The 17468-nt window shown below is 41.6% G+C and overlaps 1 protein-coding gene across 5 annotated transcripts in view; it reads right to left on the bottom strand.

Moving 5' to 3' along the window:
* The window catches only part of chd3 (chromodomain helicase DNA binding protein 3), a 57299-nt gene that overhangs the window by 28781 nt on the left and 11050 nt on the right, over positions 1 to 17468 (bottom strand). For all 5 annotated transcript variants that reach the window (XM_046063806.1, XM_046063807.1, XM_046063805.1 and 2 more), the window contains 17 exons: positions 17045 to 17283; positions 15733 to 15866; positions 15508 to 15637; positions 15068 to 15243; positions 13223 to 13492; positions 9737 to 9940; positions 9056 to 9279; positions 6631 to 6762; positions 6448 to 6544; positions 6031 to 6222; positions 5730 to 5930; positions 4990 to 5127; positions 4319 to 4440; positions 3891 to 4064; positions 2089 to 2230; positions 1304 to 1435; positions 1003 to 1120 (listed from right to left, as the gene is read on the bottom strand). In XM_046063806.1, coding sequence (XP_045919762.1) covers positions 1003 to 1120; positions 1304 to 1435; positions 2089 to 2230; positions 3891 to 4064; positions 4319 to 4440; positions 4990 to 5127; positions 5730 to 5930; positions 6031 to 6222; positions 6448 to 6544; positions 6631 to 6762; positions 9056 to 9279; positions 9737 to 9940; positions 13223 to 13492; positions 15068 to 15243; positions 15508 to 15637; positions 15733 to 15866; positions 17045 to 17283 — 2825 coding nt within the window. The remainder of the gene's footprint in view (positions 1 to 1002; positions 1121 to 1303; positions 1436 to 2088; positions 2231 to 3890; positions 4065 to 4318; positions 4441 to 4989; positions 5128 to 5729; positions 5931 to 6030; positions 6223 to 6447; positions 6545 to 6630; positions 6763 to 9055; positions 9280 to 9736; positions 9941 to 13222; positions 13493 to 15067; positions 15244 to 15507; positions 15638 to 15732; positions 15867 to 17044; positions 17284 to 17468) is intronic.

The following is a 17468-nucleotide window of genomic DNA, read 5'->3' as shown; positions in this document are numbered from 1 at the left end:
CATGTACTGTATATACTTTGTCTTTTGTCATGTTGGTTATTTTCTTGATAGTAATGTTTGGGCATTGAAGTAATTATGCCTATTGATCAAATTCTTTACTGATTTCATTCCATTATTGATTAAGGAAACTTTTAAAGGTTTAATGGTATTTATTTAGAATTCTTGCACAATCTAGTTTAATTTAATCTATTGACACCATAATAGGCAACTATTACCGTGTATGAATAAAAAAGTTTTCCATTTAGGTAAGCTCTATCCAAGTTTACTGATGTGGCTCTAATGGCTTGCTATATTTTAATATTAGAAATTACCTGAGGTAGTGAATGCACTTGTACCTGCTACGGCGAAAGCAACGCTCATCCTATTATTCATACTGTATAATTTAATGCTATTTGTCGCCAACAGCTGTTTAGTGACACATTCAAGTTCCACATGAAAACAGACTCAGCATGTGACCCAGTGTTAATCATCCATTGTAACTCACAGGCATCAGTAATTGTTTAATTAATAATTTGGCATCAGATTAAAGCAACGGATTCTCAGATCTCACGTTGCCTGATGCCCTATTTCCTTCTACCATCTCCTTGCAAAACCCAGCTTGGAAGTATAAGAAAAGCCCAGCTCTAAAACCCACAGTAACATTTATTTAATAGCTTAATATGCAGGCATACATGTATGCTTACAATTTGTTTTTACAAGTTGCATTAAAGTCAGTTGATAAAATAAACGCCTGTTTTAGCGTTAACCTTACCCTGTGTTAGGAGAAAGTGGGAATATTGTTAAGAAACAGGAAGTTCTGCTGTTTTGATGAAGCTGGTAGTAGATGTCAGTTTTCTTGCACATTAAAATGCATTATTTGTGTAAGTTTTAGTAAACTACACAAGGAAATAGGAGAATACTGGTAATAATGATGTAAATACTACTGGTCACCAACAGGGATCAACAAAAGTCAATGGAGAACGTACTGCACCTTTAATGACTGCACATCATCCAGTATCTCACCATTGAAGCGGTCAATGGCCTCCTGTCTCAGCGCTCCTGTAATGCCTCCATCAATTCTTTCATACTTATAACCTTCATGGTCCAAGAAATCTTCTAGTAAGTCCAGCATTTTAGTCATCTATAAATGGAGGAGAGAAAGAAAGCTGGTTGTGTGTATTTTTTCATCTATTCTCGATTACCCACGCACAGCTGTAATCACTCTGCTGTTCAGCCTTCTGGAGGTGTCGTGGGACTAATTTAACATCTGTGAAGGGAGGCGCATCCATCTGCCGTATCTGTGTGAGTCATTGTGAGTGTGTACCTGTGAGAAGACCAGTACTCGGTGTCCCTGCTCTTTCAGTTTCCTCAGCATCTTCTGCAACAGCATCAGTTTCCCAGAGGCCTTCGTGAGGGCCGACCCCTCGTAAGCACCGTTGGGAGTTTTTTGGGCTTCCTACGAACCCACACACACACAAACCAAGCCACGGGGTAAATAATAGTATAAAGTCTCTCTTTTACTTTGTCTTGCATCTCACCTGTAATTTTAATCATACATCTTAAAAGTACATATATGATACAAAAGCACTACTGAACATCACCACAAGGTGTCACTGTTCTGCAATTCAGGAGTAATTCAAAGCAAATGATTTAAAAAGACAGTATAATGTTGGAATTAAATTTTCTGTGTGATCAAATAGAAGGTGAACTGTTTGAATTTAACGTAAGAAAATATGTAATATTGATTTTCTTCAATGTTTCTATTAAAACGTTATATTTGGCTGGAGGGGGTGTTGTCAAGGACGAGAGTAAGTGTGTGTGCTTTCATGTTTTTATATCCCAGTGGGGACTTTAATTTGAATGCACACTTACCGACAGGGACTAACTGCAGGGGTCCCCACAGGTAGAGACTGGTTTTTGATGGGTTAAGACTTGGTGTTAGGGTTCAGGTTACAATTAGGTAAAGGTAAGGGTTAAGGTTAAGCAAGCAGTTGTCTGGTTACGGTTAGGGTAAGGGGTTAGGGAATGCATTATGTCAATGAGATGTAAAGGTGTGTGTGTGTGTGTGTGTGTGTGTGTGTGTGTGTGTGCGTGTGTGTCTATTTTCACCATGGAGGCGACGGGGAAGAGGTAGGGGTGGTTGCAGCACTTCTTTAGGTCCATCATGATGTTGAGCAGGGAGACCTGGTTTCCTCCGCCTTTCGAGTTCAGAGCCTCAAAGTTCTTGGTCAGAATCAGCTTGTAGTATTTTCTGCATTTAAAAACAGACAACCTATGAAACGATAACCTCAGTGCCGTGCATATTCATTGTAAACCGTGTCTAACCCAAAGACCAAAATAATCCTCCTTCCTTTGTCTCCTCTCCACCCTCCACTGTTCAATTTTTAATGAAAATATCAAACATGCTGATGAGCTGCTAAAGAACTGTCTCATTCTCTACTTCAATATTACATATTAGATTTATAATTTATTATATAAAGAATTTAGGGGGACAAACCATTATACATACAGATTGTCCGGCTGCTGTTAAATATAAGTATAAAGATCACTATGAATCCCTTTAAACCACATGAATCAGTGCCAAATAGGCAATTTTTGATTGATCAACTAAGTTAAATCTTATCTATGCTATTGTCAGTGTGGAGCTTGTTCATTTCTCTTAAATCTAATAACTATTGTCTATTTCTAATGTGCTGTAATACTTCATAGATGTTCTTTAGCCCATGCAGCAGCTGTTGGGCTTTTCAAAACTCAAATAATCACAGATAATTAGTTATTTGCAGGTAAAAACATGTAAGGACTTCTAGTTTAAACAGGTAGTATTATGCTTTTTGGCTTTTTCCCTCTCCTTTATTGAGTTATATACCTTTTTTGTGCATGTAATAGGTTTTCAAAGTGAAAAAGCCCAAAGCCCAGCCCAAAGGGAGTTCCCATCTCCCACAGAAATCTCTGCTCTGAACTGCCTGAAAACTCATTTGTAGTCCAGCCGTTTCCCTTTCATCATCTCCGTGACGTCACAGGGAAAGCTAAATGCGCCTCATATAACTCTCGCCAAGCGGCTACTCTGACACACCCTCAAAAACACCGGTGGAAAAACACTGAGCTGCAGCATACACCTCCTCCCTTTCCAAACACTAGCTACCCTACAGGCAGTCAATGGACATAAATTTGTTACTGTGATGTAGAGACAGAGCTCGGTTAAAACTTTATGGATGAAAGATACTTTTGTTACAAAGTAATAACTCACCACTCTGAAAGTCTTGCTCCAGTCCATATTGCTAAGCTGGTTGGCAACATGTACAGCTGAACCGAAGCTGTTTACCGGCTTCTTGCTGACCCGCCCTTCTCTGGTTCTGATTGGCTAGTAGTCCTAACTGTGCATGTGCACAACTCCCAACAGAGATCATTTAGAGGCAAGATGTATCACTCCATAGCTAAAACGAAGCCTTCAACACAGGGTAAAAAGAGGAGCTGCAGCAATGTGCAGTATGACAAAAAATAGTTTTTTGAAAATTAAACCATGTAAACCTGTTCTGGTACAACAAATAAATAGGATTATGAACCTGAAAATGAGCAAAATACCACCTCTTTGAATCCTCAAAAATGTTTTTTCAATTTCATGTTTAATTTCAGTATTTCAGTGACTAACTTCAACCAAATATTGCCCAGTCCTAACCGACACTTCCAGATGTTTTCACATACACAAACAAAATGATGTGTATTGGGAATTTGAAAACTGCAACAGTCCTCCACTGTTGACCACTAAGCATCTTGTGCCTTGTTTATGAAAACGCAGGCTAATTGGTCAGTGATTCCGCTGGAAGGGAATATTCCCAGTTTTCTCTCAATTTAAAATGTTGATCACCAGCCTATAGCCACAATTTCCCCCTAAACCCTCCCATGAATCATACTTCTGCATAGGACTCAGCTCCACTCTGACAATCAGCTCGGTCTTGGCGGGCATGTTCTTGAAGACGTCGGCCTTCAGCCTCCGCAGCATGTGAGGCCCCAGCAGGTCATGGAGCTTCTTGATCTGGTCCTCCTTGGAGATGTCGGCAAACTCTTCCAGGAAGCCCTCAAGGTTACTGTACACAGAGATGGACTGGGTGAAGGTCTGGTAAAAATGTCTTTAGCGGATAACCTAATGCGATTATACCGGTGATACCAAGTTCTTGAAAAAGGAAAAATGGATATGCAGTATAGAAAAATACACATATATTATTTTGCCCAGCAATAAAACTCTTGACATGTAACTGTTTTAAGTTTACCAATCTTGGCGAGGGGGAAAAAAATTATTTTATAGACTTTTGTGTGTGTATATATGTGTGAGAAATCTTACTTGAAGCGGTTGGGTGTGAGGAAGTTGAGCAGGTGAAACAGCTCCTCCAGGTTGTTCTGTAGAGGAGTTCCTGTCAGCAGCAGCTTGTGGTCGATCTTATAGTCGTTTAGACGCCTGAAAAACTGAGAACACAAGTAAGGTTTAACTCCCTGTCATACATGTTAAAATAACTTCTATGTATATACATTTATATGTAAAATCACATAACTGATTCGGCAACCAGTGTTGTGTGACTGCTTAGGCTGATCACGATTGTTAGGGTTAGTGAAGCCAGACAACGAAAAGAAATCCAGGGTGTGTTGAACTCCTTGAAAGGCAGTACTGATGCTGAGTAGAGAGTAACAAAGAATATGCAGAAGGAAAATACCTAAAATATGTATGTAAAAAGATAAAAAGTGTTTATTGTGCCATTACATAGTTTGTCCACCAGAGAGTGCTGATAAATTTTATTTCAACTGTAAAATGTCCCACTTAGAATATATTTTTGTCAAAATACTTTAAAACCAAATTATCAAAAATGTAATGTATTAAATTACATAGTGGGATTTCTGTAACTCAAGTATCACTATTGGTATCCGTCAAAAATACAATACCAATTGGCCTTCAGTTACATATTTACATTGACACACACACACACACACACACACATATACAGAAACTAGCTACAATACCTTGGACTGGTTGTTCTTAAGGCGGTGAGCCTCGTCCACCACCAGACACGCCCAGTCTATGGACTTGAGTGCCGTCTGGTCGATGGTCACCAACTCGTAGGAGGTCAGCAGCACGTGGAATTTGATGGGAGCTTCTCTCTGCAAGAAGACAAGAGGGGAATGAAGAGAAAAGAGGAAGGGATGGGATGTTATATTACGTAAAGGGTTATTCATTTCATTATTTGTTTTTTCATGTTGTGATATAGATGTTGTTATTGTTATGCTTATGATAATGTTTGATGCTATGGTAACGAGATTAAATTTGGCAAAAAGTAAAGAAGCGGTCAGAAGAAGAATCTTGTTTTATTCTTCATGTCTCTATCTGCTTCTGTAGGAGGTGAGGAAAACATTAGGGCACTATACATCACAATGTCACTAAGACTATTTTTCCAATATTAACATTAAGGCAAATTTTTAAATGGTTTTCATGGTGTTACACTGGACTACATCAGATTAAACTCGTCATGTATGTAAATTCAACTAATTCTGTCACTGTTGAGTTTTGCCAAGAATCATTAATAATTTATAAACACAATAATATGACATGAACAAAAAAATTACAAAAACGATTCCACTAAAATTGGTATTAAATTATCGCCAGCCCTAGATAACACACACACCTATTGTCCTTATCATCCTCCTGTTTGCTCTGTCTTCTGTCATCCTAATTTCTAATTTGGTTTTTCACTCTCCCTCCTCACCTTCAGTTTGAAAGCCTTCTTCCCTCCTTTGACAGCCGTGTCGTCGAAGGAGAACTCGTTCTCTCTGATGATGGCTCGGCTGTCCTTGTCTCCCGTGTACGTCACCACATAGAAGTCGGGTGCCCACATCTCAAACTCCCTCTCCCAGTTGATGATGGTGGAGAGCGGCGCACTGACCAGGAACGGACCCTTAGTGTGACCCTGAGGGGGAGATGCGTAGGAAGAATTCACACAATCTCTCAGCGTCGGCCGTCACAAGTAGGTGAAAGAAGATAAAAACAGTACCAACGGGCTCCTGTACCTCTTTGAAGAGTGAGTAAAGGAAAACGATGGTCTGGATGGTCTTGCCCAGGCCCATCTCATCTGCCAAGATGGTGTCTGTGCCCTGAGCCCAGGAAAACCGAAGCCAGTTCAGACCCTCCAGCTGGTACAGGTGCAGTGTCCCACCCGTCGTTGTGACAAAGTCTGGCTGTTCCTCATATTTTATCGTAGGCTGGGATAACACAAGAAGAGAACAAAGAAGAGAGATCTAAAAAACCTAAGGACACAGTTAGTTGTATGAACCCGTATGAGAAGTATTAATAACAACATTAGAGTATGAGACAGAGTCAGTTTAAGGTAATCATATTAGTTTTGTTCTACAAGACAAACATTCATTAAACATTCTTCTGCAGCTTTAGACTTCATTATACTGAAACTGAAGCTACAGTTAACTCACATCTGTAACTGGTGAGGCAGGAGACTCCTCTTCATCCTCCTGGCTCTTGCTTCTCATCCTCCTGGGTTTGTCTGGGTCCTCCTTCATTATCGTGTCTCTGTTGGACGGCAAGTTAACACTGAGTAAATACACGAATCGGCCGGGCAAGAGACAAAGGAGATATGTAAATGTGAGCAGCCCTACCTGTGTCTCCAGTAATTGCCCTTGTACATTGCAAAGTCGGGGATGTCCAGGTCATCCCTCTCCCAGGTACACTGGTCATAGGTCAGGTCTCTCCATTTGACCAGGTAGTGGTACGCCCCCTTCTTATCCACGCTGGCAGGGACACACACACACACACAATGTAGCAGCTCTTTGTTTTACTTCAACAGACCAAAAACAAGATCCTGCTAACTGAAAAGTTGTTATTGGCATATGTCTATAGATCTAAATAAATCACATTGGCTGAAACTGGAATGCAATATAAATCAGTGACACTCTGTAACTGAAGCCGTATTGCTCAGCATGTTCTGAAGAAATTAAAGTTTCAGTGTGTAAGTTTTAGTAGCATCTAGAGGTGATGGTTGCGAATTGCAACTAGCGGCTCACAGTGCATTCACATCCTCCTCAGATGGTCCCATTTCCCGAGTTGTGAAGTCGTTCTTCAGACTTCAGTGTGTTTAAGTGCTCTTAAGTCAGAATGTGGAATCAACATGGACTTTACTACAAAGATGTGTTGGATTAGCCTTATCAGAGCATATAAACAACAAATAGACATCTAGTTCTCTCTACATGGACAGCAAACTAACCGTTATAACCATATTACAAATTACATGTTTGCAAAATACACTGCTCAAAAAAATAAAGGGAAAACTAAAATAACACATCCTAGATCTGAATGAATGAAATAATCTCATTAAATACTCTTTTCTTTACATAGTTGAATGTGCTGACAACAAAATCACACAAAAATTATCAATGGAAATCAAATTTATCAACCCATGGAGATCTGGATTTGGAGTCACACTCAAAATCAAAGGGGAAAACCACACTACAGGCCGATCCAACTTTGATGTAATGTCCTTAAATCAATTCAAAATGAGGCTCAGTAGTGTGTGTGGCCTCCACGTGCCTGTATGACCTCCCTACAACGCCTGGGCATGCTCCTGATGAGGTGGCGGATGGTCTCCTGAGGGATCTCCTCCCAGACCTGGACTATTGCATCCACCAACTCCTGGACAGTCTGTGGCTCAACGTGGCGTTGGTGGATGGAGCGAGACATGATGTCCCAGATGTGGAGGATGTTGCAGGCAGCAGAACGTTCTCCACGGAGTCTCCGGACTCTGTCACATCTGTCACGTGCTCAGTGTGAACCTGCTTTCATCTGTGAAGAGCACAGGGCGCCAGTGGTCGAATTTGCCAATCTTGGTGTTCTCTGGCAAATGCCAAACGTCCTGCACGGTGTTGGGCTGTAAGCACAACCACCTCCTGTGACCCTCCATACCACCGTCTGTTTCTGACCGTTTGAGCAGACACATGCACATTTGTGGCCTGCTGGAGGTCATTTTGCAGGACTCTGGCAGTGCTCCTCCTTGCACAAAGGTGGAGGTAGCAGTCCTGCTGCTGTGTTGTTGCCCTCCTACAGCCTCCTCCACGTCTCCTGATGTACTGTCTCCTGGTAGCGCCTCCATGCTCTGGACACTACGCTGAGGGACACAGCAAACTTTCTTGCCACAGCTCGCATTGATGTGTCCTCCTGGATGAGCTGCACTACCTGAGCCACTTGTGTGGGTTGTAGACTCTGTCTTATGCTACCACTAGAGTGAAAGCACCGCCAGCATTCAAGTGACCAAAACATCAGGAAGCACAGGAACTGAGAAGTGGTCTGTGGTCACCACCTGCATATTGGGGGTGACTTGCTAATTGCCTATAATTTCCACCTCCATTTGCACAACAGCATGTGAAATTGATTGTCAATCAGTGTTGCTTCCTAAGTGGACAGTTTGATTTCACAGGAGTGTGATTGACTTGGAGTTACATTGTGTTGTTTAAGTGTTCCCTTTATTTTTTGAGCAGTGTATGTATATGCAATACGTGCTTTTGCACGAATCAAAGTTCTGTATACTTCTTTATGTCCCAAGTACACTTTATTTCTCTTTTTGCAATAAAGTTTTGTGGAGGAAAAAAAGATTCAGATTATTCCGCATGACACGACGGTGGCCGACACGCTCTGTCGACTCTTGTGCTAAATAATACTTCTCGACTACTACTAATACTACTAATGTTTCTTGTTGTTTTTCTTCTTCTTCTTTGTACGTATTCAATGTAGTGACGAAAGTGTCCATTCGGCCTACTGTAGAAACATGGCGGCGTCCATATAAGAGGTGTATGTAGATATAAATGGCTCATTCTAAGATAATAAAAACATAACGGTTCATTCTGTAAGGTCTTTAAACACCACTGAAAACATAGTTATGGATATTATATTACATTTCTGTCAACAGATCCTCCTAAATATTACACACTGGACTTTTAAGTGCGCTAACATGTTAAAGTACTTAAGTTAAGTAATGAAATAATGTTTGACACACACAGAAGACCAGATACTGTCGCAAACAAACACCCTCACCTGTGGTTGATAATGCGGTGGATCATCATCCACTCAGACTTGATGCCATATCTGTAGTACTTTTCTTCCATGATGGCGTACTGGGGGTCCTTGGCCCTCCTCTTCTCGCTCTTTCCCACGCCGTTCTCGTCCTCCCCGCCCGACCCGTAATCCAGGCTGGGAGGCTCGTCCATGTCCGTCTTCCTCTGGTAGTTTCTGTACATCACCGAGTGGAAGATCTCCAGCTGGAAGTAAGGAGGAGGAGGAAGAGGGAGGGAATATTATTTTTCTTGAAGTTGGTCAGAAGCATTTATTAGAGGTAAACTGAATTTTTTTTGCCAAGATTTTGAGCAACTCTTGCTTGCACCTCATAAGAACTGCTCTTTACTCTTTATTCTTTTGGGTGACCTCAGATTTCTCTCTAGTGTTTTAAAATGTGTATCTGTGAGTAAATATAAGATCTAATGGCTGAAATACTGTATGTTTCCATGAATAAAGTTATTTGCCAAGTGAGGAAGCACAGGATCAGTTGTTTCCAACATTTTTGGCTTGTGACCCACTAAAATAAAATAAAATAAAATAAATAAAGCAATTATGTCAACATGAGCTGTAATTTCCTACTTGGATTGATTTATTTAAAGGTTTTTAACTAGCTCTAGTGTCAATTTACATCCATCCCCCCACTGATCTTCTCCCTCTCACCTGTAGCTCGGTGATCCAGGTACAGTGCCAGTAGGACTGCCCGGTCAACTTGACAAAGAACTCCCTCTCGGCTCTGCCCTTCATGGGTGGCGGCAGGGGGGCGTCAGGTGGGGCGTCAGGAGCTGGGGGAACGGGGATGGAAGGCGGAGGTTCACCCCATCGCCAGTGAAGGATCTTCTGAACACGTCCCTTGATTGGTGGACACTGGAGGGAGAACACGCATAATCATCAATCCTGGAAACAGTGAGCCAGATATGGAAGTTCCATGTAACATAAAAAGTTGAGCTTTGTTATCTACATCGAGAGAATTTTGCTTCACTTATTAAGTGAATGAGAAAAGCTTCAGTGATTATTTACTGTATGTTTAGTCTTGAAAGAAAGGTTGAAATTGCCTTCTCAGATATGTGACTATCCAGGTAACAGCTTTGTGAGAATAACTTCTTTATTCTTTGATATATTTTCAATGTTTCTAATGTTTTGATATGTCTTTTCATAATTGTCCATGTACACAAAATTTGTTTGTCATGTACCATTGTTCTGAGCCTGGCTTGGAAGTGTGTACTGATCCTTTGGTTTGGAGTCTGTTCGATACCTACCCGATAGAGACCCCGTGTGAGCTTGACAAACTGTATTTTTTCTAATGTAACAAGAACTATGAAACCAGGTTACTGGGAGAAGCACAACAGCCAAGTGTTATGTTTCAACAATAGCTTACTTATTCTAAGTGTATTATCGATACAAGATGTTGCCTCTTGATATTTTGTTTGGGTGTGTCAGAGCATTTAGACTGACAGCACAGTGAGAGGAAAGTTTGACTTTTTAACACAAATGTGTCTAAATGTAATTGTTTAGCTGAGGAATTATTTAGACTGCAGACATTTAGACATTAGTGTCAATTATCATTTTAGTAAGACACTGAATTAAAGTGTGTTTGAATACAAGCATTCACTACTAGGTGTTTTGTCTTTCACAGCAGTGTGCAGCTGAATAGAGACCCGGTGACCTGTATACATGGCCATGAAATTGTCTTTTTCAAGGAGACATCTAGCTGGGGGAGTTTCTCTCCCTACCTTTACTGGTTTTCTCTCAAATACTTCACTTTAAATAAATCAGATTAGTGCAACAAGCTAAAAAAATGTATTTAAAGGCACTGACTGGTAGGGTAGAGTGGGGTAAGACCCCTAAGTTCAATGTCTATTTGCTGACACATAAAATAATATTTTATAGTTTTTTTTGTATCTTGGAGATGGCCATGCTTAGGGTAACATAATATAAAGTAAAATAATACCTACAGTTGAGAAATTTATTTGAATTGAATCAAATGTAAATTTTAGGAGAAAGGCATTTTTCTCAGCTAGTAGGGTAAGACGCCCCCCCCCCCTTAGCTTAATGTCTATGTTCTCACACATTAAAGAACATTTTATTGATTTTTTTGTATCTTTAAGAAGGCTATGCTTTGGGTAAACTATTATAAAATAAAATAAATAGCTACAGTTGACAAATTAATTTGTATTTAATCAAATTAATTTTTTTTAGGGAAAAGGCATTTTCCACATGGGGTAAGATGCCCCCTGTTGTGTGAAATCACTTTAATATGTCCAAATTACAGAAAAAATAAACTACAAGTAGCTGGTTAAAAGTAGGACGATTATAGACCTATGTTGTAGAAATAAACCTGCCTTGCCTTATGTTATTAGCTTTCCTATAATTTATTTGTCAGACTTTTAAATAGTGAGGTTGCTGGAACTTCATTAGCAGAACGTCTGAGGTAAAATATGTGCATGCCAGCTAGCTTGACAGCTAGAAATGTGAGCATATGTGAGCTTCTAACCTCAGAATTTTACCTCAGACTTTCTGATAGTCAAGTTGCTAGTTGGCTAACGGGGCTTTCCAGTGTCTAAATAACATCTATTTTACAAATGATCAACCATAAAGGTCGACCGGGGGGCGGGGGGCGTCTTACCCCAAACACTAATACTACTTTAACCAAAAACTATAAAAATCTTTCACTCTAAATAATTGCATAACTTATCTTAAGGCTCCCCTATATATATATATATATATATATATATATATAGATAGAACACAATAACAAAATGGACAGCTTATTTTTACTGACAAAAAAATTTGATCAAATTAGATCAGAATGGCTTTGATCAAATAACTTAAATAACTGTGATGAAACAGAGGAAATTTTTACTTCAGTGAGACTAGACGCAGCCAGAAGAAATGTTGAGAAAAAAAAACTGTGACATTACATGTTTATGTCTTACCCCATGTTACCCTAATCAGTGATGGGGTTACAAAGTAACTCTTTAGCCTGGACAGTCTTGTGCTGACTCTGAGGAGGAACAGGTTGTCTGACAAACGATTTGAGAGACTTCTGCCCAGAGTGCGAACTACGGGGGAGCCAGGGGGAGCTTAGCACCCCTAAAGGCTAGTTCACATTACATGATTTTAAACCCGATTTGCTGCTGGGCGAGCTCGGCTGTGATCGGGAGTAAATCAGCGGTCGATCAGCGGTCGCTAGTCGTTATGTGTGAACTACTCAACGACGCATCAAAACGGCTACCCGACACATTTCTGACACATCGCCGACACCTGCCAGATATCTAGCATGCCAAATATCTGGAAGAGTCGGCCGACTCGACATCCACATCCAGCCAATGAGAGCAGGCAGCTATTTTTTCACCGCACAACACTTTTTACTCACCTACAGCTCTCTCTGTATCTCGAACAATCCCTGCTACCTGCGTGTGCTAATCCATTCTTTCACTCATATTCTCTTTGTCTTATAATTGCTATCTTTATAATAACAAACAACAGCTGTTTTGTCTGTAGGTCCGCGTCATTTCACATGTGTTTTCTTGACAAAACGTGGTTTGGAAACCAGCGTCGGGTGACACAGCCACTGTCAGCTCGTGTAGTGTGTGACGGCAAGTTGGCCAACGCTGGAAGTCTTAAAAAAAAACTAACGACTCTAAACGTCCAAACATATACTCTGAATCATTTATCACCATTGATCACCGCGAAGGATATTATAGCGTTTAAAAGCAGCATTTGGAGGTGCATGCAAACTCGTCATAAAACCTGTCGCTCCGTGATCTCCTGTCCCTGTACGCTCCACCGCCCCACTCCCTCTCCGGTACGGGTTGTCTCGCTAGTACAGCCGACGCACTGTGAACGGTTCATGATCGTTCCCTCTGGCAGGATGAATATTACATGTTCCTGGTTCCTGACAGTTTGTGCAGAAATTCTTTGATTATGCAAAAACAAAAGTGTTGCGTTTATAATTTTTGCTTTACTATAAGTTTGCATTTAATGTCTTCTCACTCCTAGTTTGTCTGAATATAAGCAAGTGTATCCAATCTACTTCCATCATATATCAAGAAGTGACTCATAATCCTAACAATTAAACTAGATGGAGATCGCACACGGAGTCCTGAATCAGATATGGAGCAATGAAATAAAACAGGAGCAGCTCACCGTGCATCGTGGACAGAGCCACTCTCCGTTGGGGATCTCAGGCAGCGGCGGGTTTAGACAGTGGATGTGGTAGGAGGAGGTGCAGGTGTCGCAGCACAACAGCTCACCTCCATCTTTACACACACTGCAAAACTCCATGTGGTCGTCATCCTCCTCCTCCGCCCCGGTGGCGACCCCTGCACTGACCTCTGATATCACTCTGTCCTCGCTGTCCTCCTCGAAATCCTCAAAGTCCTCGTCCTTTGCTTCCCACTGGATTCCCTCTTTTTCCTGGGAAAGGATGAACAAAAAGAGACATCTGATTGACTGACTGACATCTCAAATGAATGAAACTTTCATTGTTTTTGTGACAGAATTAACAGAGCACACAGCTTCCTGATTTACATAAGACTTTTGCGGTGGAGGGAGATGTCAGGTGATTAAGCATATTCTGCAAACCAAAGCATATTTATGAGTACATCCATTGTCAACCACTTATCCTGCATACAGGGTCACACAACCATTGCACCACCACACCACCGAGTAGACCATCGCTTATCCTACACAGGGTCGCCGGGGGGCTGGAGCCAATCCCAGCTGACATTGGGCGCAAGGCGGGGTACACTCTGGACAGGTCGCCAGTCCATCGCAGGGCCACACATAGACAAACAACCACTCACGCTCACACCTAAGGACAATTTAGGGTCATCAATCAACCTAGTCCGCATGTCCCAATAAAACAGAAATTAAAAGCCCAGTCCCAATCAGATGTCTGTCCCTTTCACTGGCCTGCTGTGGCTACACGTTTTGACAAATGAAGGCAGGTCTCAATTAGAAGCCTGGTCTGGTTTTTATTAAAGTTCTTTGTATGTATAAAAACTCTTAAGCCCACCGGGTCACCTGCTTGAGCTACTTCTAAGCTGCTTAGATCGCACATACAAATGTTTAAACCTTTGTCAATATGGACATGCTACACATTGTTACAGCGGTTAGATTCACCACAATTCAATCGGTCAGTTCATTTAACAGAAACAACGAGCACCAAAGTATTATTCATTCAGATGGTAAAGGAATTAAAGGCCTGTCCCAAATATAGGCAGGGTGAGTTCAGTGATTTAAGCAAATAAAAGCCCAGGCTATTAATTCAAGTTTAACGGTACATTTGGCAACAACATTGCCACCTCAATTAACAGTGAACAAATCTGATGTGAATAACCTAAGTTGTCCTGACAAGCAGTTAAATTCTAAACCTGACATCAGCTAGTGAGGGAATAGAAAGCTGAAAGTATGGAGGAAAGGAAGTATTGGACTTTTCCTTTGTGCAAAATAAAAGGCAGTTGTGAGTCATTTATTGAGCTTCTTGATTAGTGAAATGTTCAAAATGGGTGACAGGGGAAATCATCTCATGTTGCAAATCAAAACTGAAGATATTGAATCATAACAACTGCAACATCTGGTGACGGCTGGCTGGTTGCAGGTTTACATCTATAAATCAAAAAGGATCAATATCACAAGGATCTGGACTACAATTTCATTGTTTTGTCAGTTTTCTCTGTCAAAACTATCCAGTAAGTATTTTGCCAGCACATGCACACTCCACCAAACATCTGTGCAGTCCACACTTTATTCACGAGTCATCCTGGGGACACTAACAACAAAGGCCTGAAAAGTGACATAGAACAACACACAGACTGTCCCAGGTTTCACTGTGATTGGCTCATTTTTCAACACACAAAAAGCTATCACAATAAACTGTATAAATTGAATTAATCACATAATGTTGGAGATGAACAAGCGAATAAGGATGCTAAGCTAACTCGTACATTGAAAGCAGGAGCAGACGCGCTCTTGTGTGTCTGTACTCACGCAGTGCGGACAGCTCCACTTGCCCTCAGGGGCTTTGTCAAGCTCGGGCTCAAGGCAGACAAGGTGGTAAGCTCGAGGACAGGTGTCACACAGGATGATCTCTCCACCCTGCTGACACACCTCGCAGTAGTCCTGGTGGTCAGTCTCATAGCCGTCCCCTTCCTCTTCGCCTGGAACTGGAGGGTGCCAGACAACACGGGTAGAAAGACAGAATTGTCTGAGAATGTGTTTTTCTGTTTTTCATTCTAAATAAATCTGACTGAAAACATATAAATTACACCAATTAACCTATCATAATATTGTATCAGTGTCTGAAATATGACAAGAACGTTCTGTTTTTTAGTTTAAAACCAGAGGAGTCTTAAGATAGATGTGGACATGCTAGACTCTATATCATGTATAATTATATACTCTACATATGGCAGGCAGGTTGTGCTCACTTTTCTTCTTCTTCTTGGCAGGCCGTCCTCGCTTGTTCTTCTTGACACGGCCCGAGCTGTCGGAGCGAACTGACGAGCTGTGAACGCTGGAGTCCTCCTGCTCGGACTCGTCCTCATCCATATCCTCGCTCTGACAGAGAGCAAGGGAGAGTCAAGGAAGTGAGTGAAAGAAAGAAAGACAAAAGGCGGTAAACTGGTAACAGAAACAGGAAGATTTGTACTCACTGAACAACTCTTCTTCCTCTTGGCACCTATAGGCGCTAGTTTAATACGAATGGGAGCCATCTTTTTAGCCTTTGCTGCAGCCCTTTTCTTGTCTGAAACTCGAGGACTTTTACTACGCTTCTTATAGCCAGGGCCTGGACAGATATGCAACATTTAACACAAAAGAATGACAAAGTAGTGTGTATACTGTATTAGCAAAGGAGCAAAAGTATATAAGATGTTTGTGACACATGGTACACTTAGGCTACGTTCAGACTGCAGGCCAAAGTGACCCAAATCCGATTTTATTTGCTCAAATGTGACTCCGATCTGATCTTTTTATAACAGTGTGAACATGCCAAGTCTGATCTTTTCCAGTATGGATTTGGGCCACTTTCATATGTGGTCCAAATCCGAAAAAGATCGGATCTTTTTAAATGCGACCTGAGTCTGGACATTCAGGTCGGAATTGATGCGACTTTGACGTCACTCTAGCGCAGCTGTTGTCACAGTTCTGCTGTAGACGGAGCCGTGATGAACGAAAAAGCTCCACAAAAGCCATAATTAAACATGTGGCTCTATTTCTTCTCTACCTTGCTATCATCTGCTCACAGATTCCCCTTTCTTACCACCTGAAATCCACTGGACTGCGAGCTCTCTTCTGAGTTACGCACATGCTGCTTGTCCGTGCGGACACAGTGGAGAGAGGGAGGAAGGGAGTCGGGCAGTTGCGTTGTACAGCGTCAGAAACCGTAATGAAAAGAACAGAAAGTTGTGAACACTTGTCATAATTTGGGAGAAATGTGACCCGTGAGAGGACAGTGAAACACGGGAGTCTCCTCAGAAAATTGGGAGGGTTAGTAAGTATGAGCTAACCGGAGCTCACCTCTGTTGCTCTGTTTACTGCTGCACGACAGCGTGCTGCGTGTGACGTTGTGTTATTCTTCTGCACATGGCTTTCAGGCCGTGGACAGTTCACACTGAAGTCTGATATGAGCCTTATTTAAGCAATATTGTGAATTGTCAAACCAAAAAATCGGATCTGGGGAAAAAAATCGCAATTGAGCATTAAGGCCTGCAGTCTGAACATCTGGTATTAGCATGTAAAACACAATGTGAGCAAAAAACAGCTGTTTACGAGAAATCAGCATGTGTTAAGGATGATTACTGCTGTTATGTCATGTGCCTTTAAAACTGCACACCGTCCTGATGGTCTAGGGTCAGTGTTTACTGGAAACTATTTTCCCACATCCCAATAAAAGTCAAAACTGACAAAAGGTAAAGTGGTAGAGGGACAGGCAGGCAGGCGGCAGGTCTAAAGCCAAGAACTGACCTTTTCCCTCTTTCGTCTTGGCCTTTCTGATCGGCGGCGGCTGCGGCTGGGGCTCAGGTGAGGCGGTCACTGCGGAGACCTGCTCGGCGACAGCAATCGCGGCAGCCGCTGCAGCTGCCGCGACAGCAGCGGCATTGCCCTTGAAGGGGTTGTTAGAGCTGAACTCCCTCCACTTGGCCCCCAGGATGGTCATCATCTTTGACATGGGGATCTTAGGATTCTTCTTGGCTATCATCGGCCTGGGGGCGAGAGGTCAGGGATCATTTAAAAATGCTTTGTTAACTAATAATGTTTTCATTCTAGCTGACTGTCATTCATAATTATATGAATGAGTCACACGAATGGTTTGTATATAAAATCTGTATTTGCAAAAGTGATTTTCATAACTGTAGTCATTTGGTGAAAGAACTACAGGGAGTTCAGT

This window comes from Micropterus dolomieu, linkage group LG12 (genome assembly GCF_021292245.1).
Source record: "Micropterus dolomieu isolate WLL.071019.BEF.003 ecotype Adirondacks linkage group LG12, ASM2129224v1, whole genome shotgun sequence".
NCBI lineage: Eukaryota > Metazoa > Chordata > Actinopteri > Centrarchiformes > Centrarchidae > Micropterus > Micropterus dolomieu.
Note: the sequence above shows the minus strand (reverse complement) of the source record. Positions and strands in the feature narration are given on the sequence as shown.